Source organism: Octopus sinensis, linkage group LG11, assembly GCF_006345805.1.
Source record: "Octopus sinensis linkage group LG11, ASM634580v1, whole genome shotgun sequence".
NCBI classification, from domain to species: Eukaryota; Metazoa; Mollusca; class Cephalopoda; order Octopoda; family Octopodidae; genus Octopus; species Octopus sinensis.
The window spans coordinates 69,590,140-69,613,876 of NC_043007.1; the positions used below are offsets into that span (position 1 = coordinate 69,590,140).

General features: G+C 36.9%; 1 protein-coding gene across 1 annotated transcript in view; it reads left to right on the forward strand.

Annotated features, from left to right (window-relative positions):
- Nucleotides 1–23,737, forward strand: part of LOC115217093 (ribosomal protein S6 kinase alpha-5) — a 53,473-nt gene that overhangs the window by 9,569 nt on the left and 20,167 nt on the right. The window contains exons 2-6 of the mRNA XM_029786691.2: nucleotides 10,145–10,213; nucleotides 15,712–15,930; nucleotides 18,271–18,386; nucleotides 19,906–20,016; nucleotides 22,837–22,920. Coding sequence (XP_029642551.1) covers nucleotides 10,145–10,213; nucleotides 15,712–15,930; nucleotides 18,271–18,386; nucleotides 19,906–20,016; nucleotides 22,837–22,920 — 599 coding nt within the window. The remainder of the gene's footprint in view (nucleotides 1–10,144; nucleotides 10,214–15,711; nucleotides 15,931–18,270; nucleotides 18,387–19,905; nucleotides 20,017–22,836; nucleotides 22,921–23,737) is intronic.

Sequence of the window (23,737 nt, forward strand, 5' to 3'; positions counted from 1 at the left end):
AGTGTTTCTCCTTTCCCTACACACTGTCTTTGGTACTTCACATTTTTATAGAGAACCCATTTTTTGTCACCAGTTGTTATTAAGTTCAAAAAAGGTTTATTCGTGAGTCATGACAACAAAGAATGGCACACATTCACTCTCTATGTGCAATTAGACTTGGAAAGTTTGTGAGGAATCCATTGACCCAATTTACTGCCTTTTCTGTTGGCACACAGGTGTTGATGAATGGTTGAATGACCAAATACAAGCTTCTCTGCTAGTTCCTCAACAGTTACCATGGGATTTTGTTCCACCAGGGTTTGCAGGATATCCTTGTCAAGCTCTACGTATCTTCCAGGATGAGGCTCATCCTCTAGGCTGTAGTTTCCAACTTGGAATTTCTGGAACCACCGTTGACACTGGTTTATGCCTTTTGTCTGATTCCTATATACTGCATTAATATTCCTTGCACTTTCCGTTGCATTGTTGCCTTTATTGAACTCAGAGAGCAAAATATGCTGAATATGCTCCTTTGACACTTCCATTATAGCTTTGAAAAAATAACTGTTAAAATCGAACTGCGCTCTTCAAAACTTGCATTAAGAACAAGGTAAAATTTCTACCTGTTTTTATAACAAGTTGATGCAGGCTGTTTATCCTATCTGCCTTCGATTTTTAGTTCATGCATTTGAAAAAACTGCATTATTTATGGGATAACCCAATATATACTCACACATCTACACAATTCAGCTCCTACCATTACACATGCATTGTGCACTGTACTTTCATGTCTATAGGATCTTGTATCACATCTACCTACCTATGCACATCTTTTCATGCACACCTTAAAATCTACACCACTGATCTCATATATGACGGGGTGCTGAAAAGTTGCTGGCTTTAAGGATATCGTGAAAGGCCTGGCTGGAGGCCCAACCTTCTGAGTTCTTTCACAGGGCTTAGATAAACTGAAGGACCACTGCAAAAAGTGTGTGAATCTGAGAGGGGAATATGTTGAATAAAATCATGACTGATCCTCCTGTATTTCCTTTTACCAAAACCCAGGAACTTTTCAGCATCCTGTCATATGTGGTTTCTCTGCTATTTCTCTGCAGAATCTGTCAGCATTAGTATCACAGCATGTTAGACTTATATCATGAGTTTGCTCATTGTTATATAACCAGCACTCTGATGGGTAAGTGATATAGCAGTCTTTGCCTAAATTTGAACTTGAGAGTTGATTTTTTTTCCTTTTTTTTGACAATTAGGAAAATTTTGTCAACAGATGCATAGGCGTAGGAGTGGCTGTGTGGTAAGTAGTTTGCTTACAAACCACAAGGTTCCAGGTTCAGTCTCACTGTGTGGCACCTTCTACTATAGCCTCGGGCATCCAAAGATTTTTGAGTGGATTTGGTAGATGGAAACTGAAAGAAGCCCATTGTATATATGTATATATATATATATGTGTGTGTGTGTGTGTATGTTTGTGTGTCTGTGTTTGTCCCCCCCTTGACAACCGATGCTGGTGTGTATATGTCCCCGTAACTTAGTGGTTTGGCAAAAGAGACTGATAGAATAAATACCAGGCTTACAAAGAGTAAGTCCTGGGGTCAATTCAGTCAAATGACTGAAACAAATAAAAGAGTAAAGCGGTGCAGGCATGGCTGTGTGGTAAGAAGTTTTCTTCCCAACCATATTGTTTCCACACTACATGGGGCCTTAGTTAAATATCTTCCACTATAGCCCCAGGCCATCTAAAGCCTTATGAGTGGATTTTGGTTGATGGAAACTGAAAGAAGCCCATCATATATGTGTGTGTCTTTGTGTTTGTCCTCCCACCATTGCTTAACAACCGGTGTTGGTGTATTTATGTCCCTGTAACTTAGTGGTTCAGCAAAAGAGACTGATATAATAAGTATTGGGGTTGATTTCTTTGACTAAAATTCTTCAAGGCAGTGCTCCAGCTTGGCTGTAGTCTAACGGTTGAAGCAAATAAAAGAATGAGAGAATGATATCATGAAGAGATTTACTAGTAATGCTCTTTGGCCAGACAATAGATGTACTGATTGCTATCAGCAGAAAAGCTCACTGTTCCAAATAACAAACAAAGTAAATTGATGATGTCATCAGGAGACAATCCAATCATGGTTGTTGAGGGAGATCAATCAAAATCTATATAGAGTCTCCTAAAAAAAATAGGCAAACACAATGAGTGGCTGGCCAGCAGGAATTTGAATGCATTCAGCAGCCTTTTGGATACAACCTGTTGCACTTCACAACTAGACCCGGAAAAGTTGAACTATAATGAACTCTATTGGTATGAAAAGAACTTTCTTTTTCTTACCTGGGTCTCTGCTAGATTATTGTGCTTGAGATTTGTCTTGTAAAAAATTAAAATTTTAATATATTTTAATGATAGGTGTATAATAATAATATTTTAATAATAGGCGTAGGAGTGGTTGTGTGGTAAGTAGCTTGCTTACGAACCATATGGTTCTGTGTTCAGTCCCACTGCATGGCACCTTGGGCAAGTGTCTTCTACTATAGCCTCGGGCCAACCAAAACCTTGTGAGTGGATTTGGTAGACAGAAATTGAAAGAAGCCCATCATGTATATGTATATGTATATATATACCGGAGTAAACACAAATGTGAAACAAGGTGGAAAAAAAGAGTACTCAAATACCAGTAGTAGAGTAATATGCTTTAAATAAAGTATGTATATATATATATATATATGCATGTGTTTGTATATGTTTGTGTATCTGAGTTTGTCCCCCCAACATCGCTTGGCAACCGATGCTGGTGTGTTTACGTCCCCGTAACTTAGCGGTTCGGCAAAAGAGACCGACAGAATAAGTACTAGTCTTCCAAAGAATAAGTCCTGGGGTCGATTTGCTCGGCCAAAGGCGGTGCTCCAGTATGGCCACAGTCAAATGATTGAAACAAGTAAAAGAGGAAAAGAGAATATATAAAGAATTGAAATTTTGGCTTTGTTTTTGTTTCCATTTTATATCTTTTACTTGTTTCAGTCATTTGACTATGGCCATGTCGGAGCTCCACCTTGAAGGGTTTTAATCAAACAAATCAACTCCACGACTTTTTTTAAGCCTATTACTTTTTCTATCGGTCTCTTTTGCTTAACCACTAAGTTATGTTGACATAAACACATTAACACCAGTTGTCAAGACACAATGACACACACACCCATACAATGGACTTCTTTCTGTTTCCATCTACTAAATCCACTCTTGAGACTTTAGTTGGCTCGAGGCTATAGTAGAAGACGCTTGCCCAAGGTACCACATAGCGGGATTGAACCTGGAACCATGTGGTTGGGAAGTAACCTTATTACCACACAGCTGTATATACACAGTTGTTTCATATATGTGTGTGTATAGCTTGTTTGAAGTGTTGTACAGACTTTGTATATTAAGAAAAAGGAGGTAAACAGAATTTTGGATAATTATTTAATTAGCACTTTCGTCTCATTTCAGAGATTCATTAGGAATTAGGTTTTTACACAAAATTTATGCTTTTATATATATATGTGAGTCAGTTGAAAAACCTGGAGTTGAATTGGGAAGAGAATGTCCTTTGTTATTTTGAATCTATATGTGTATGTATAAGTATGTCTATGGTGAATTTTTGAAGACTTTGTTAGAGGGAGAAAAAAGGGAAAAAAAAGAAAAAAAGGACAAGAAAGAGAAAAGAAGAAAAAGAACATGAAACTGCTTATATTGTTATATATTTCTCTACATATACCTATATTTATGTAAACGTACACACTCTCAGGCCAATCTGGTGTGCATCTATATATATAGGCACAGGCATGACTGGTTACAAAGCTTGCTTCTTATCCATATGGTTTCAAGTTCAGTCCTACTGCGTAGGATCTTGGACAAGTGTCTTCTGCTATAACCTCAGGCAAACTGAAGCCTTCTGATGGAATTTGGTAGGCAGAAGTTGACTGTCATGTGTGTACATGTGTGTGAAAGTGCTTATCTTAATATATAAAACTGAGAATGTGTGTCTGTCTGTTTGTGTGAATCCCTAAAACTCAAGAACTACTCAACCGATTTCATTCAGATTTTACACATGCCTTACTTAGGCTTCATGCAGTGTCATACTTTCAACTTCTTGCCTAATGCAAGCCTGGAGCAATCTCTTATCTCTTACACTATCTCAGTATTACATGTCAAAAGTGAAAGAATAACATCTCTATTTTAATGTGAATTACTTTCAATTTAATACTAAAACTATTATATACTTTCACTATTAATACTGAAACTATTATCTCACAAATATACATGCACACATACACACACACACACATACACATTAAATATATACATATATTATGTATGTGTATATATATGCATGTATATATGTGTATATACATCTGCACATATATGTATGTATGTGTGTGTATATATATATATATATATGTATAAAAATTATATATAAAAAATACAAAATGGGACAAGAACACAAAAAACACAAAGAACGGACGGGTCATTTGAAGCCTCTAATCTTCAGTCAGGAACCGGATTGTCCTAGCAAATTTCGGCTGATTATATATATATATATATATATATATATTATATATATATATATATGTATATATATAGATCATACCTTCCTTCTTGTGACACTTGTGAAGACCTGTTGAGGCAAGTGAAAATCAAAATCAAAATCAAAAAATCAAAACAAATCAAAATAGATGAACATCAATGGAATTTGTATCTTTGTGGTACCAGTGCCGGTGGCACGTGGCACAGAAGAAAACCATCCGAACGTGGCCGTAGCCAGTACCGCATCGACTGGCCTCCGTGCTGTGGGCACGTGGGCACGTAACAAGCACCATCCGATCGTGGCCGTTTGCCAGCCTCATCTGGCACCTGTGTCGGTGGCACATAAAAACACCATCCGAGCGTGGCCGTCTGCCAGCCTCGTCTGGCACCTGTGTCGGTGGCACATAAAAACACCATCCGAGCGTGGCCGTTTGCCAGCCTCGTCTGGCACCTGTGTCGGTGGCACATAAAAAACCATCCGAGCGTGGCCGTCTGCCAGCCTCGTCTGGCACCTGTGTCGGTGGCACATAAAAACACCATCCGAGCGTGGCCGTTGCCAGCCTCGTCTGGCACCTGTGTCGGTGGCACATAAAATCACCCACTACACTCTCGGAGTGGTTGGCGTTAGGAAGGGCATCCAGCTGTAGAAACACTGCCAGATCTGACTGGACTGGTGCAGCTTTCGGGCTCCCCAGACCCCAGTTGAACCGTCCAACCCATGCTAGCATGGAAAGCGGACGTTAAATGATGATGATGATGATGATGATGATGTATCTATTTATATGTATAAATATATGTATGCTTGTATATATATGACTTGTTCTTGTGAGGTGCACTGAATGATGTTGTTTACTGAAAACAATTCCTGAAATAAAATAAGCATTTTCTGATAAATTTTCTGAAATTAATGCAGAAATATATCAAATGGTTTGTAGAAGTGTTGCTGGTAGGGTTCAGCTTTGTATTGAACACAAAGGGGAATATTTTGAATATGTTATTTTTTTAATCATGACAGTTCATGTTGCTTTGATGAGACAATGCTTATAAATTTTCTTAAACTACTGTAATTTGTTTTCCAATAAAAGTAAATAAATAAAAAAGGTAGTTAATTTTGTCACACCCTGTATATATATATGGAGGCGCAATGGCCCAGTGGTTAGGGCAGCGGACTCGCGGTCATAGGATCGCGGTTTCGATACCCAGACCGGGCGTTGTGAGTGTTTATTGAGCGAAAACACCTAAAGCTCCATGAGGCTCCGGCAGGGGATGGTGGTGATCCCTGCTGTACTCTTTCACCACAACTTTCTCTCACTCTTACTTCCTGTTTCTGTTGTACCTGTATTTCAAAGGGCCGGCCTTGTCACTCTCTGTGTCACGCTGAATATCCCCGAGAACTACGTTAAGGGTACACATGTCTGTGGAGTGCTCAGCCACTTACACGTTAATTTCACGAGCAGGCTGTTCCGTTGATTCGGATCAACCGGAACCCTCGTCTCGTAACCGACGGAGTGCTTCCATCCATATATATATACATACATACATACATACATGCACACACACACACACACACACACACACACACACACACACACACACACATACACACACACATTTATTATTCTTAAACAAGAATATTGTTGACTGACTTTGAAGTTTTGTCCAGCTAAGCTGTCATTGGCTGCAACAACATTCTTGTTTAAGGATTATAAATTTGTATGCTACAGAAGTACACAGTAATCCGTCAGATTAATGTAAAACTGTTCTTATAACTGAATGTAAAAACAAACATTAAGATACACATACACACACACACACACACACACATATAAAGTAAATGTGATAGGAGATTAGTTGTGATCATTTTACTTTACCCAGAAAGCTTTACTGAAAGACAGATTTAACTTTCTGACATGCATAATATCATCTATGTCTAGATGCGTGATAGAAGCATATCTGCGGCATTAAGGCAGCAAGCTGGCAGAAAAATTAGCACGCCAGGCGAAATGCTCAGTGGTATTTCATCTGCCGTTACATTGTGAGTTCAAATTCCACTGAGGTCGACTTTGCCTTTCATCCTTTCAGGGTCGATTAAATAAGTACCAGTTACGCACTGGGGGTCGATGTAATTGACTTAATCCCTTTGTCTGTCCTTGTTTGTCCCCTCTATGTTTAGCCCCTTGTGGGTAATAAAGAAATAAGCATATCTGCAACCCAAATTGTTAAGTTGGATTCATAAGTCTGCATTTAGGGTCAGCAAAGAATTGTAACTTATGGTCTCTTAACCCTTTAGCATTCAGATTATTCTGTAAAATGTTACACTTATTCATGCACAATGCTTTGAATTAATTATGCATTATCTCACAGCTTCCAGACTTTGATGATGTGATTGTTTATTTTTAGAATGACATTGTAGGGTAGGTGTGAGAAGCCAGATTTGGTGATAAAGCAGGTAGAATATTTTGGCCAGATATGGCCAGTTTAAATGCTAAGAGATGATAATTGTTTTTTTTTATAAATTTTTGTGATATTACTAGAGAGAAGTTATATTATGCAGAACTTCCTCAACCTTATAAATAAGTTTATTGTCTTATCTGAAGAGATGCATATATATGTGTGTGTGTGTGTGTGTGTGTGTGTGTGTGTGCTGTAAAGATATTATAAATATAATAACTAAGTTTGATAAGGGGAGGACTGTGGACTTGATGGGAATGCTGGGGTTGGAGGATTCAGTGGAATGGCTGTCAAGGGCAAATGGAGTGCAGTGATATGGGCATGTGTTGAGGAGGGATGAAGAGCATGTCCTGAAGCAAGGTAGACTGTGGAAAATGTGGAGGGGACAGATGAAGGAAGAGATTGAGAGGGTTGGCTTGAGAAGGGAGGATGTCCAAAACTGGGCAAGGTGGTGTGAGGGCAGTTGCAGCAATGGCATTGAGGTAGATCTGGCCACCCCCAATAACGGGGACAAAACCCAGATTTAAAATGATGGAAAAGAAGAAAAATAGGTGTATGCTTGCACCTGCACTTCTACACTTTTTGTTAGTAATTTCTTCATGTTCATAAGAATATGGAAATAAAAGTGCCATCAAATGTTTGTAAGCCTTATACATATGAGGCTGGCTGAAAGTTCATAGGTATCTATGAAGGAGTGATGTTAGAGCTGTGAAATCTTGCATATATTAATTTTGCCTTTTCTTATTAATAACTGCATCATTTCTTTCTATGTAAACTGACATCTGACTGTTCAAAGAAGACTTCAGAAGTGACTATTAGTGACTAATTTTGGCAATGTACTTGTAGAAAAAAAGGGTTTAGCCCACAAGGATATTCATGCTGACATCGTTGCTACATTAGGGAATGATGTTCCAGCTTTGTGAACAGTGCAAAAGTAGGCAGCTGAATTTAGGAGGGGAAGGGAGAATCTTGAAGATGACCCAAGGTCTGGACGTTCTGCAACTGCCACTACCAAAGAAAGCATTGATTATGTTCACCACATAGTGATGGATGATAGGCAAATTGTCTTTAAATCAAATAGACAATGCTTTTAGCATATCCTGTGCAACAGTCAAGAATATTCTGCTCAATGAACTTGCCATGATGAAGGGTTCTGTTCAGTGGGTGCCACATCTTCTGACACTTGATCAAAAGTGCACCAGTTATATCTCCTCAAGGGAAAAATCTGACATTATTTTAGGCAGATCCAGCTGGTTTTCTCGAATGTTTCCTAACCCAGGATGAGTGTTGGGTTCATCATTTTGAGCCAGAGACAAAGAAACGGTCCATGCAGTGGAAATACCTCTCTTCACTTGCTCCAAAGAAGGCCAACGTCATTTCATCTGTAGGGAAGATGATGGCCTGTTTTTTGTGATGCAAAAAGCATTGTATTTATTGACTTTCTGTGTGACTCTGGCTTTGAACTGGTTTATTACCCTTCCTGTTCTTCTGATTCAGCCCCGTTTGACTGTCATCTGTTCCTCAACATGAAAATATATATAGCTGGAACTAGTATCTCAGTGATGATAATGTCATATCTGCTGTAAATGAATCTTTTGACCAACAGGATGAAAAGTTCTTCACCAATAGGATCCAGGCACTGCTGCACTGATGGAAGAAGTGTGTGGCTACAAAGGGGACTATGCTGAAAAATAAAGCTCATTTGTTTACATTCTATGAGAGTTTCTTGGTCAGCTTATAAACTTCTCTAGACAACCCTTGTATATAGTGTCATTTGTAATTAAAACATTAGTTTTGTCTGTGCAAATCCTATTAGCGCTTGATTACTTTCACCTGAAAAGATTATAGATATAAAGAAGAGATTATTTTGTGTTGTTGCTATGCAAGTAACTATATTACATTTTCACACATACTTTTAATATATATACATACATATAGATGCAGGAGTGGCTGCGTGGTAAGTAGCTTGCTTACCAACCACATGGTTCCGGGTTCATTCCCACTGCGTGGCACCTTGGGCAAGTGTCTTTTTCTATAGCCTCAGGCCAACAAAAGCCTTGTGAGTGGATTTGGTAGACGTAAACTGAAAGAAGCCTGTTGTATATATATGTGTGTGTGTGTGTGTGTGTGTGTTTATGTGTGTATATATGTTTGTGCGTCTGAGTTTGTCCCCCCAACATCGCTTGACAACCGATGGTGGTGTGTTTGCGGCCCCTGTAACTTAGTGGTTCAGCAAAAAGAGACTGATAAAAATAAGTACTAGGCTTACAAAGAATAAGTTCTCTGGTTGATTTGCTTGACTAAAGGCGCTGCTCCAGCATGGCTACAGTCAAATGACTGAAACAAGTCAAAGAGTAAAGAGTATATAATGATTTCAAATTTTGGCACAAGGCCAGCAATTTTGGGGGAGTGGGTAAGTCAATTATATCAGTCCCAATATTCAACTCATCCTCATTCTCATTTACTCATTTACTTGTTTCAGTCATTTGACTGTGGCCATGCTAGAGCACCGCCTTTAGTCGAGGAAATCAACCCCAGGACTTACTCTTTGTAAGCCTAGTACTTATTCTATCAGTCTCTTTTGCCGAACGTAAACACAACACACACACATATACATATATATATATATACATATATACGACGGGCTTCTTTCAGTTTCCGTCTACCAAATCCACTCACAAGGCTTTGGTCGGGCCGAGGCTATAGTAGAAGACACTTGCCCAAGGTGCCACGCAGTGGGACTGAACCTGGAACCATGTGGTTCGTAAGCAAGCTACTTACCACACAGCCACTCCTACGCCTGGTACTTATTTTATCAACCCCAAAAGGATGAAAGGCAGAATTTGAACTCAGAATATGAAGACTAACGAAATGCAGCTAAGCATTCTGCCCAGTATGTTAGCAATTCTGCCAGCTTGCTGTTTTCATATCATAAATACATTTGAGTAATATTCTGGGTATGCACGGAGGCTTTTTCAAACATTCTTTATTTCCAGCTTTTCTCCATTGCATACATAAACACGTATTCAAATCCAGATTTTTTAAAATCAATCAGCATCAGTATTGTCATAATTACCAGCATCGTTATTTCTTTCACAAAAAATAATTGTCTTAATGTATTTTTATTTCTTTAAATTTCAGTAAATCTGGCTGGAAAAGGAAAGGTGACCATGAAAGACTTTGAATTGTTGAAAGTTCTTGGTACCGGAGGTGAGGCTTTGACATGGATTTCTTTCTTTCCATTTGGTATATTTATTTATCTAGTTCCAGAAATGTAATTTCTCTGATGCTGGAGTTTTGAATTACTTAGCATGCATAAAAATAAGGGGGAAAAAAAAAAAGGAAAAAATTATTATTACAGGCTAAGAATCCCTTATCCAAAATTCCTGGGATTGAAAGTTGCAAATTTCAGAGTATTTTTATATTTGTCCTATAACATAGGACGGCTAGGGGATGGGACCCAAGTTTAAACATAATATCGGTTTAGATTTTATAACCTGAATATAGTTTTATATACATGTTCAATAGTTTTTATATACAATACTACCAGAAATGTAAGCTTCCACCTATGACAGCACGTTTTGATTTAAAGGTTATAGTGCATGTATGCAATTTATATTTCATTTTTTTACTATATACATATATAGATATATTATTGAGTTAGTTTATGGGGTTATCCTGGGTTTCTTGCTTCACTTTTGGTTCCAGCCTCATTGATACCATTATTTGATATACTTGTGTTGGACATTTTCACTCAATATTGAGGTTTGTGTTTTAAGGTTAGTCACCAACAAGTATTTTTATTGAGATACATCTCGAGAAAGATTGTCAACCGAGACTGAAGAGCTCTTACTGTCCATGTGCTGGGACTATTCCCATTCTCATTTCTGAGTGTCGGGGACCATGAACACCTGCTATCTCTATGATGTCCATGGTTCTCATCAGGAAAAGGTGATGTCATTGGGTCCCAAATCCTTATCCAACCACTACTTGAGAGGTGGCTACCAAGACGCAGTTCCATCTTCATCACAAGGATAGAGCCATTGGCCATGACATGTCACCAAAGTGACTATGGAGTCCTATCTCCAAAATATTGCAGAACTTTTGACTCAACACATTGTCTGACATAAGATCTCTTTATACAGTTGTGTTAAAAACCAGATATTTGGAGCAAGATAAACATCACTGCAGTGACTTATGAAAATGACAGAAAGGTTTCATCTTTCTTGAGACTTGTCAGTGCCAGTTGTCACATACTTAAATGAAATTTGTTGTGCTTTGATATATAGGAAACAGTGACTTAAACATTGGTATCATGGAATCATGCTGTGCTATATAAAAGATTTGGTGTATGCAAATGAAACAGCATTACCATCAGACGTATTTTAACAGAAGACAAGAAATCACAGACTCCTCCTTCCACTTGTATACTCCTTACTCTTTTACTCTTTTACTTGTTTCAGTCATTTGACTGTGGCCATGCTGGAGCACTGCCTTTAGTCGAGCAAATCGACCCCAGGTTTTATTCTTTGGAAGCCTAGTACTTATTCTATTGGTCTTTTTTGCTAAACCACTAAGTTACATGGATGTAAACACATCACCATCAGTTGTCAAGCAATGTTGGGGGAACAAACACAGACACACAAACATACACACACACACATATATATATATATATACATATATACGACAGGCTTCCTTCAGTTTCCGTCTACCGAATCCACTCACAAGGCTTTGGTCGGCCTGAGGCTATAGTAGAAGACACTTGCCCAAGGTGCCACGCAGTGGGACTGAACCCAGAACCATGTGGTTGGTAAGCAAGCTACTTACCACACAGCCACTCCTTAACAATTTTTTAAATTTAAATTGAAATACATTTATTCCCTGTCGCACACCACAAGGTTCAATCCCATGGTATACAAACAAGAAAGGGGACGCACACTCTCACACACACACACACACACACACACATGACTGGTTCTTTTCAATTTCTGTCTGCCAAATCCACTCACAAGGTTTTGGTTAGCCCTGAGCAAAAGTAGAAGATACTTGCCCAAGGTGCCACACATTGGGACAACTAGGAACAACATGGTTAAGAAACAAACTTCTTAACCACCCAGTATGCCTTCTAATGGTGTGTACTCACTTAGTATGATATACAGATGGTGCTACATATATATGTGTGTGTGTTTGTGCATACTGTTAAGTCTACTTCTTGACTGAATTCTTGTTTTAGCACCCCATATAGCCCCTTATAACAGTTTTACTTTTGGGAATTTTCTGAAAATTTTTGCAAATATGTGTTCTACACACAGGAATTCATACAATTTGGAAAAAAAATTTTTTTTAATATCTTAATCCCTTCCTCTCTTACTTACCCCATCAATCCTAAAATTTCCGCTTTTTTTTTTTTTTAATTAAAAAAAAAATCTGTTTAAAATACAGACAGTCTGAATTCTTTGCGTAAATCCCATCAATGGATCACCCATGGGTGCATTATTATTCCATTAAATGTGTTTATGGGGAGAAAAATAACGAAAAACATCCTGTCAGAAGGACAAAGAAATGAGGAGAGTATCAGGTGGTTGTGATATGTGCTAAAAGCAACTAAATCGCCCTTAAATTACACACACAAAATCATTTTTTTTTTTTTTGCATAATCATATGAATCCCCACGTGTAGAAAAAAAAATTTGCAAAAATTTTCTGAAATTCCAAAAAATAAAAAAGTATGGACTGTTATATGAAGTGCTTAAACCAGAATTCCACCTACTTCTTTGATAGCCTCTCTGTTTCTCTTTCACCCCTCTCATTCATCTTTCTATCATTTGCTCCTCTATTCACTCACACTTCTTATCATACTACTATTGTCATCCATATCTTTATTGCCTTTGCCTTTATCACCTACTCCTCAAGTGCTCATGCCCCTATGACTCTTCTCTTAATTACTTATTTTCTTACTCTCACTGTACTATGCTACAGTATGACTATAGATAATAGTGTATCTCTTATGTTCATCATATATTACTTTCAGTGTAAACACATTTAATGGAATAATAAGGCACCCAAGGGTGGTCCATTGCTGAGATTTATGCAAAGAATTCAAACTGTCTGTATTTTAAATTGATTGTTTTTTTAAATTCAAAAAAAGAGTGGAAATTTTAGGATTTATGGGGTAGAAGAGGAAGGGGTTTAAGATATTAAAAACAATTTTTTTTTCATAATTGTATGAATTCCTGTGTGTAGAACACAAATTTGCAAAAATTTTCAGAAAATTTTCTGCAACTCTCTCTCTCTCTTTTTCCCATACATATTACCCTAACTTTGTTGCTCATCTCAAGACATGCATAAGGAACCTTGTCAGATGTACCCCATCCAATCTGCTTATATTTACCCCTGGCCCTTTGGTATTGACATTCATCAGTGACTTAATATTTAGCTATGTCTTACCCGTGTCTTACTCTCTCATCTCTTTTCTCTCTGGTTCCAATTTTAACAAAATATGCACCCAATATGCAATAAGTGGTTGGTGTTAGAAAGAGTGTTCAGCTGTAGAAACCAGATCAAGATGTAACCCTTGAACTCACTTAGGAGAGAGAGCAATGACCTTGCCTACATCTGCCAACATAGAAAGCTGATGTAAAATGATGATGACGGCAGTGGCGGTGTTGTTGTTGTTATTGTTGCTGTTGTTGGACATACAGCATTTTACTATTCATTTTGGTCTTGTCTCATTGTCCCTAAAGCAGAACATACTGAGATCACAGCTTCTTCACATTAAGACATTAGTAAACCACACTAAACACTTTCAGTATTCAGAACAGTGACTCTCTTTTCTATTTTACTGTCTTTTACTTGTTGCAGTCATTTGACTGTGACCATGCTGGAGCACCGTCGAGAAAATTGATCCCAGGACTTATTCTTTGGAAGCCTAGTACTTATTCTATCGGTCTCTTTTGCCGAACTGCTAAGTTATGGGGAAGTAAACATACCACCATCGGTTGTCAAGCGATGTTAGGGGACAAACATATACACAAACATACATATATATATATATACATATATACAATGGGCTTCTTTCAGTTTCCGTCCACCAAATCCACTCACAAGGCTTTGGTCGGCCCGAGGCTATAGTAGAAGACACTTGCCCAAGGTGCCACGCAGTGGGAATGAACCCGGAACCATGTGGTTGGTAAGCAAGCTACTTACCACACAGCCACTCCTGCGCCTAATTACTCATTACTATTTTCAAAACAAATCATGCTGGCATCAACAAATTTTCTAGGATTATATAAATTGTTTCTGTTATATTCTGGTTTTTGAGTTCACTAGATTGTATCTGTCTGCTACAGAATTGCTTAAGCTAAGTCACAAGAAATTATTATTGTTATTTATTTATTATCTTAAATTGTTTACTTTCCAATATTTGACTACTTAGGTGGGACCTGTACAGAAATCAGTTATCTTTGGCGATTTCCTATAAGTTAAATCAGCCATGCACCTGCATCTACTTAAAGTTTGCTGTTGTTAGTGATATTCACTGCACTTTACTGTGATATTTTGGTTTAGTATTAGCGACATGTTATCTTGATGTTGTTATTCATCTGTATCCTGATATTTGAGGCAAAGGTATACAATATCCTCCTCCTCCTCCTCCTCATCATCATCATCATCATCACCACCACCACCATCACCACAACCACCACCACCATCATCATCATCATCACCACCACCACCATCGTCACCATCATCATCATTTTAGCATCCATTTTTTATGCTGGCATGGGTTAGTTTGACTGGAACTAGTAAGCTGGAGGGCTGCACCAGGCTCTGGTCTTTTTGGCTTGGTTTCTACAGCTGGATGCCCTTCCTAATGCCAACCACTCATCAGAGTGTACCAAGTGCCTTTAACATGTCCTCAGCATGTGTGCCATTTACATGTCACTGGCACAAATACCTTTTATGTGTCACTGGCATGGGTATCTTTTACATGTCACCGTCGATGACTGGTATCCATGCTAGCGGAGTGCAAAGAGCACCATACGAGTGTGATCGTTGACAGAGCGGCTAACCGGCTTCCATGCCAGTGGCACATAAAAGGCACCATTTGAGTGTGATCATTACCAGCGTTGCCTTACTGGCACTTGTGCACGTGCTAGTAGGGCGCTAAGAGCACCATCTGAGCATGATCGTTGACAGAGTGGCTAACTGGCTTCTGTGCTGGTAGCATGTGTAAAAGGGTTCACAAGAGGTTGTTGCCAGTACCGCTTGACTGGCCCCCATGCCGGAGGCATGTAAAAGCACCAACTACACTCTTGGAGTGGTTGGTGTTAGTAAGGGCATCCAGCTGTAGAAACTCTGCCAGATCAAGATTGGAGTCTGGTGCAGCCATCTGGTTCATCAGCCCTCAGTGAAATCGTCCAACCCATGCTAGCATGGAAAGCGGACGTTAAACGATGATGATGATGATGACAGAAAACCTAATGCAAGTGGGTGGTAGAAGGTAGAGAAAATAAAGATAACTAATGAAGATTAAGAGAAGATGCAACTTGATGAGTAAGATGACATGGGTGAGATAAAAAGACACTGAACTGTAAACTCAGAATTGCTAGTAGCATCATGGTAAAATTTGATGATAATGTTGACTAAGTACATGTTATTTTGTATATTCAGTTTTAAGGTCTCTATGTTTTTTTCTCTTTTGTTTAGCTTATGGTAAAGTGTTTCTTGTTCGTAAAGTGAATGGCTTTGACTGTGGTAAACTTTATGCTATGAAGGTTCTCAAAAAAGCCAGTATAGTTCAAAAGAACAAGACAACAGAACACACTAAAACAGAGCGTCAAGTCCTTGAAGCTATACGCCAGTCTCCATTTTTAGTTACTCTTCATTATGCTTTCCAAACTGATGCAAAACTTCACTTAATTCTTGGTAAGCAAACATTTTATATTCATTGACAATGATAAAAAGAAAGAAATAATTGTATTTTCATCAGTATTTAATATTTTCCACTTTCATCAGTATAAATGTAAGTGCTTCAGTTTCTAAAGTGAATCTTTAACCCTTTAGTTTTCACATTATTCTGCCAAAATTAATGCTTCTTTATCCACATTGTTTTGAATTAATCATGCATTATTTTGTAGCTAGGAGATTTTGATGAGGTAGCTGTTCATTTTTAAGATGATATTGTAGGGTTGGTGTGAGAGACCAGATCTGGCCAGTTTGAACATAAAACAGGCAGAATACTTTTGGCTGGATATGGCCGGTTTAAATGCTAAAGGGTTAAAATTCTAGTTAATTATTTTTAAGGATTAAAGTATAAGTAAATATTAACGTTACATTTATGTATTTGTTTTGCAAGATTCTTGATGTGAAAATGTGTATTGAAACAGATATTCGCAAAAGATGACCACCCCCAAGTATGTGGTAGGTAGTCCATCAGTGTTCGATGATAACAAAGCCTGTGTTCTCAGTGATGGAAGCGCATGTGACTCTGCAGTCCAAAGCTGGAAGCACACAGGTGCCCACAGATGTCACAGCGATAATCTGTTGACTGGATTGAGGCAAATACTGCCCTGTGATATCTTTCTCTTGCAGCATCGAGATCCTGCTGCCGATCCTCTTTGAAGTCAGCTGCTGCTTGTGGGGTGAGAGACCTCCGTGCTGATCTGTTTGTAGCAGAGGCTTCGAGTTTGCATGGTCTAATGTCACTCCATTTCAGAGTGTCTTTGTACCTCAATTTAAGTCTTCCTCATTTGTGTGAGCTCTGCATAAGCTTGTCATACAACAGCTGTCTGGGTACACGGTTGTCAGTCATTTTTTTTTATACCCCCAAGTACATCCCTAAGTATAACAATAAATATTAAATACCTTTTGAAAACATAATAATGATATTAATGTTACTGAAGAATTTATTTATAAAATTTGACCCCATGCAAAATCAACAAAGGTGACCGAAACTGATTTCTTTGAAACTTTGCATGCTGAATGGCCTTCTTACGAAACCTTTGAATATGAAATATTTTTTACCTGACTCTAATATTTGCTGAGTTACGACCATTTGAAATTTTCAAAAAAGTGACATTTTTCGGTTACTCAATAACTTTGAAAAGCCATATCTCAGCTACTATTTGAGCTAGAAAGCTCACCATTGACCATAGCAGAGCTGAAAACGTAGTTACAAGTAAAGTAGACATTATTATTGAAATAATAAAAATACTTATTTTGATTATCAACGCTTTGTTTTCTCCTTGAAGTTCAAATTATCTTGCTTAGTAAGCAATTTTTGATAATTTGTCACTACTTTTCACTGTAGTTATATTTATTAAAAATACTTTCCATTGAGATCCCAGTATGAATTTTTTTTATTTGAGTTGTGACTGAGTAGGGCAATATTTGGACAAAATTTTTAAAAAATCAATGATCACGTCTTTTGACCTATGAAAGGTCAGAGGTCAAATTTTAGGTCAACTTCTTTATTTTTATTGTGAGGAAAAACTACACTAAACAAAAGTTTTAGATCTATTTTAAATGCTTTAAAATGGAAAAAAACAAATTGAGCTTTCTAGCTCAAATAGTAGCTGAGATATGGCTTCTCAAAGTTATTGAGTAACCAATAAAATGTCACTTTTTTGAAAATTTCAAATGGTTATAATTCAGCAAATATTAGACTCAGGTAAAAAAATATTTCATATCTAAAGGTTTCATATGAAGGCCATTTAGCATGCAAAGTTTGAAAGAAATTGGTTTTGGTCACCTTCAGTTGTTTCAAAAGTTTCTTTGATTTTGTACAGAAATACCCAATAAACACATGCTCCTATAATTCCTTCAGATCTTTAACTTTTTAGAATTTCACATTATTTTGTCAAATGTAATGCTTATTTATTCACATTGTTTTGAACTAATCATGCATTAGCTGAAAGCTTTGAGATTTCGATGAGGTAACTTAGCTTTTAGAATGATATTGCCGGGTTAGTGTGAGAGGCAAGATGTGACCAGTTGGGGCATAAAACTGGTAGAATATTTTGACTGGATGTGACCAGTTTAAATGCTAATGAGTTAAATAGACAGAACTTAACAACTTCTCTGTGTATGTGTGTGTGTGTTAGTACTTTATTCTTTTTCATAATTTTAATAGTAGCAGTATAGTCAAATATACAGATGTTACGCCTTTAAACATCTGACTGAAAATTTGTTCTATTAGAGTTAGATATTGGATGTGTCTGTCCTACTTATGTTGTTTACATGTTTGTTTTGGAACTTGTATTTCAGATTATGTGAATGGGGGTGAAATGTTCACACATTTGTTCAATCGAGAACATTTTTCTGAATCTGAAGTCCAAATCTACATTGGAGAAATTGTTTTAGCATTGGAGACTTTACACAAGGTAAAAACCACCATCATTTTTTGTTTATTGAAACAAAGAAGAATTCTTGTAGGTGTTTATTTTAAACGAATTTACATTTGAAATGTTTTAAATTACAATCTAATTATTGTTCATTATACTATTGAGTTCTTATTGGTTTTGCTAATTTGCCAATGGAATTGCTTATCTTAGAAAGGATATCTAGTCTGGTAAAGTTGCTCCTGATACCAAATGAAATATTCAAATTTGCACATACAATAAAAAAAATTATTAAGTATAAAAATAGAAAGGAAATTTTTTTAAATGTATAAAGATTCAATGATAGATTTTGTTGTCTAATTTAAAGATAAATCACTGAAATAATTTCCATTTTTAATATTTAGTGACTAATTAAGTGAGCTGGGAGAATAATTAGAACACTGGGCAAAATGCTTAGTGGCATTTTGTCTGTCTTTACATTTATCATCATCATCATTTAGCATCCGCTTTCTGTGATGGCTTGAGTTGGACAGCTTGACATGGAACTGACTAGCAGAGAGCTGTCCAGACTTCAACTGTCTGTTGTGGCATGGCTTCTACAGCTAGATGCCCTTCCTAACACCAAACACTTAACAAAGTGTGCTGGGTGCTTGTTACATGCCACCAGCACAAGTGCATCTAAGCAGCACTAGCATGGGTGTGTTAACACGAAACCAGCACAGGTGATTTTTAAGTGGCACCGGCACCTGAAAGAACATACCTGTATGTGTGGAGGAAGACGGCGATTTTACTTAGGTTGACACAGCATATCAAGTACAGCAAATCACTACATCTCCTGTCAACTTTGCCTTTCATCCTTTTGAGGGCTGAGAAAGTAAGTACCAGTTGAATACTGGGGTTGATGACATTGCTTGTCTTGTACCAAAATTTGAAACCAATATTTAGCGACTATTTGAAGCAGCAAGCTGGCAGAATTGTTAGCATGCCAGACAAAATGCTTAGAAGTATTTCATCCTTCTATACGTTCTGAGTTCAAATTCCACTATGGTTTACCTTGCTTGTCATCCTTTTGGGCTTGATAAAATAAGTACCAGTTGATCACTGGGGTTGATATAATTCACCAGCCTCTCCCCCAAATTTGCTGACCTTGTGCTAAAATCTGAAACTATTAGTGACTAATTTAATTACTGAAATGGAAATTCTTTAATAAAATTAAATTTTGTTACTTCACTCTGCGTTGCCCCAACGATCCTTGCAACTTTTTTGTCTTGCTTTTTGCTATCACTTCCTTTTTGTATTTCATTTATTGGGACCTTTACTAAACATTTAGTCTCATCATTCCTCCTCTTCAGTGTATCATTCTGGATTTCACTTTCTGTCACAGTTTGTTTCCATCATCTAATCTGTAGCTATTTAAATAAAACTATTGTGAAATTAACCCTCATCTTAAACAAATTATATCTCCTGACATTTACTGTTAATAAAAGAAAACAGTTAGTAGAAGTTTGTAGGAAGAAGTACTGAAAGAGACTATTAAAAACTTTTTCTTTTATGATTTTAGCTTGGTATCATTTACCGAGACATCAAGCTGGAGAACATTCTTTTGGATTCCTCAGGTCACATTGTACTCACTGATTTTGGTTTGAGTAAAGAATTCCTTCCTGGTGACACGGTAAGAACCACGTTGTATCAATATTGTTACTATGTGTAAAAATACTTTAGTAGTTGGTCCTTGTTGATATATACAATAAATATTAGATTTTTTTTCTTGGACTAAAATAACTTTGTACTTTTAGAATATTGATTTCCTTTATGAAGCACAAGACTAGAGTCTACATGTTGGTGTGATAATGTTTGTTGAACCAACCCTGCCATGTTATTTGATTTATTTTCTCAAACTTCTGTTAGAATGAAACAAGAGTTTGATCCTTTTGAGAACTGCAGTCACAAGGTGTAACAATGAAACTGAATAAAGTATTTATGCTGTTGAACTACAGTCACTGCCATCCCTTTGCTTTTATAGTTATTAACCCTTTTGTTACCAACCCGGCTGAAACCAGCTCTGGCTCTGAATACAAATGTCTTATTTTCATAAGTGTTTAATTAAAATCTTCCACCAAACCTTAGTCACAATTTATGTTCCTAATACTAGCTGAATGATAACTAAGTTATTTTACTAAATTCTTTGATATATTTAAAGTAATTGAAAGAACACAGAGCATCTCGAAATAAATACGGTAATGAAAGGGTTAAGATATGGAATTATAATATATTTTTAATTGTAATTTTTGAAATTACAAAGAATGAAGTTTTTGATGCTTGTTTTTAGAAATTTGCTTTTAGTTGGAGAGAGTAAATTAAGTTTGAGAGAAATTACAAAAGACAGTGTTTCTTTTTATAAATATGTAGCTGGAGTTTGGAGTCCTTAACAAAGATTAACTTGGATCATCCAGCTAGTAATATGTACAAAGGTTCTATGGTGGATAATACATAAGCTTTCAGAATACATGGATTATTTTAATTTCAGATCTACCAAAAGCTTTGTTTGCTTCAAGCCACAGAAATTAATAGGATATTTCCCTATACTTTATGAAATTAACTGCATAAAATGAGAGACTGCTACTTTTGTTCCAGAAATATAAAAATTGAATTTTTCGTAACAGCAACTGTATTCTTGTTTATCCAAAATTTTAATATTGTATGACAAGTTCTAACTATTTAAAATATCATTTAAACATGGGATCTATTTGGGTTTTGAGACAAGTGTAGCATTTGTAAATGCTTCTCTACATTTTTAGCTCTTCATTTGAACCTGCCTGAGACTGTCCTGGTCCTATTATACAAATCTCCTATCTTAATGTGATCTAAATTATAATTTGCCATCAAAATAATAATAGTAATAATAATGAAATTATTGTATACAGTGCTCAGGTGCACCACAACTTGTCAAAAGTGTATATAAAGCATATGCAGTAATGTACAAATGTCTGGGAAGTGAACAGTGTATGAGTCAGATACATGCTTGTGTGTGTATGGAGGGGAGAAAATCAGGTGTAGTGTTGTCAAATCTCAGGAAGCATGGAAGTTTTGAAGGATGCAGTGCTCCGACAACTAACAACTGATGTTGACAGTTTGTTACATACTTCAGCAACTCTTCGCGTGAAAAAATGTTTCCGAAAGTCATGGGAGCTGTGCTGTTTTCTGACTTTGTAAACATGCCGACGGGTGTTAGACAGGTGGAGTTTGAAAAGGTGCTCAGAGTTATTGTTGGTAAGATGGTTAATAATTTTATGGGTGTCTGCCAAGTCAGCTGCCAGACGTCAGAGTTTCAAAGTATCCATGCCCAGGGAAATAAATATTCTGTTGATTTATGTTCCAAACCCCAGATTCATATTGACAGTTATTTTACTAATTCATTATGTTCAAAACTAATTGGAAGAATATATATTAGCAACAAAGATAGTATTAATGCCGGAAGGTAATATTTATCTCCACTTAAACATGGACGTTCTGTTAAAACAAACTATGCCACAGTAAAGACCATGAGAGAAATTCTCATAACGGCTTTCAGTACAAAATGCACTTTTGTTTATATTGCTAGCAGGGAGTGGCGCAGGAGTGGCTGTGTGGTAAATAGCTTGCTTGCCAACTACATGGTTCTGGGTTCATTCCCACTGCGTGGCACCTTGGGCAAGTGTTTTCTACTATAACCTTGGACCGACTAAAGACTTGTGAGTGGATTTGATAGACAGAAACTGAAAGAAGCTTGTCGTATATATGTATATATATATGTTTGTGTGTCTGTGTTTGTCCCCACCAACATCGCTTGACGACCGATGCTGGTGTGTTTACATCCCCGTAACCTAGCAGTTCGGCAAAAGAGACCGATAGAATAAGTACTAGGTTTCCAAAGAATAAGTCCTGGGGTTGATTTGCTCAACTAAAGGCGGTGCTCCAGCATGGCCGCTGTCAAATGACTGAAACACGTAAAAGAGGGAGATAAACCAATATGAGAGTTTCTCTCATGGTAACTACTGCTGCATAGTTAGTTCTGACAGAACATCCACGTTTGAGTGGGGATAAATATTACCTCTAATTGAAAGAAACGTATTTCAACAGAATCAGTTAAACCTTCTACTTAAATGTTTTCAGTAGTTGGAAGGACTTTTAATTTGGTTTTTAATCATTCTGAATCATCGGGATGCTCTCATCCTCTCAAATAGATTGATGGAAATTGAAACAGCTGAGCAAAGTTTCTTTTTCAATAGTGTAAATCATGTGAAAAGTTGCCAGTTTCCAGCTAGTAGAGCATCTTAGTTGGTTTTTAAATTTGAGTTGGTAGACCAAATGAGAATTGGTTCATTCCCCAACTCAAATCACACAGCATAGCATCAAAGTTAACTATATTATTCCTTTCGGCTAACTTAAACTTGCTAAAGAAATATTTATGCTCCAATAATTAAACATTAATCTAATTGTTGTTTCATTATAGACTCATCGTGCCTATTCATACTGTGGCACCATGGAATATATGGCACCTGAAGTTGTAAGAGGAAGTTCAGCTGGACATGATTTTGTAAGTTCATATGTAACTGTACTGTTAGCATTTTTTACCTGGATTTAGTGATTAGCAAATTTTTATGTCATAATGTCAAATTTTGTGTCATGTTGCTACATCCAGGTACCACTCTTCCATGTCCCCTCTTTTTTCTCCAACTCTTTACCACTATGTACTTTGTTGTCAGTACCTTTTGACCTTTTTAGTGTTCAGATTATTCTGTTAAATGTAATACTTTTTCACTTAAATTGTTTTGAATTAATCATGCATTAGCTTACAGCTTTGAGGTTTCAATGATGTGATTGTTTATTTTTAGAATGTCAATGTAGGTTAGGTGTGAAAGGCTAGATATTTCCAGTTTGAATATAAAACATGTAGAATATTTGGGCTGGATATGGCCGGTTTAAACACTAAAGGGTTGATCATTGAGTTGTAGCCATGTAAGGTCACTGACTTTAAGGGCTTTTAATTGATCATATCAACCTCACCAATACTTAAGTAACTGTTAACATAAATGAATGCAACTTGACATCTATTTACATCAATAAACACACACACACACATGATGGTTTTTCACTCATCTCATACAAATCACTTTTTTTTTTTTGTTACTCCTACCTACTAATATGTTTTCCCTCATCATATTAACATTTAAAGTCTTTTTGTATGAATTCACCCTTTCATGTTTAGAACCTTTTTCCCTATAGTTCCTTAACAGATCTGCAGCAAGAATCAGAATGATGGCATTGAAAAGTTTTCATGGTCATCTATTCCTGAATACTTGTGTATTCACCTACTTTACCATTGGTGACTTTGATGATTTAATTTCTAAAAA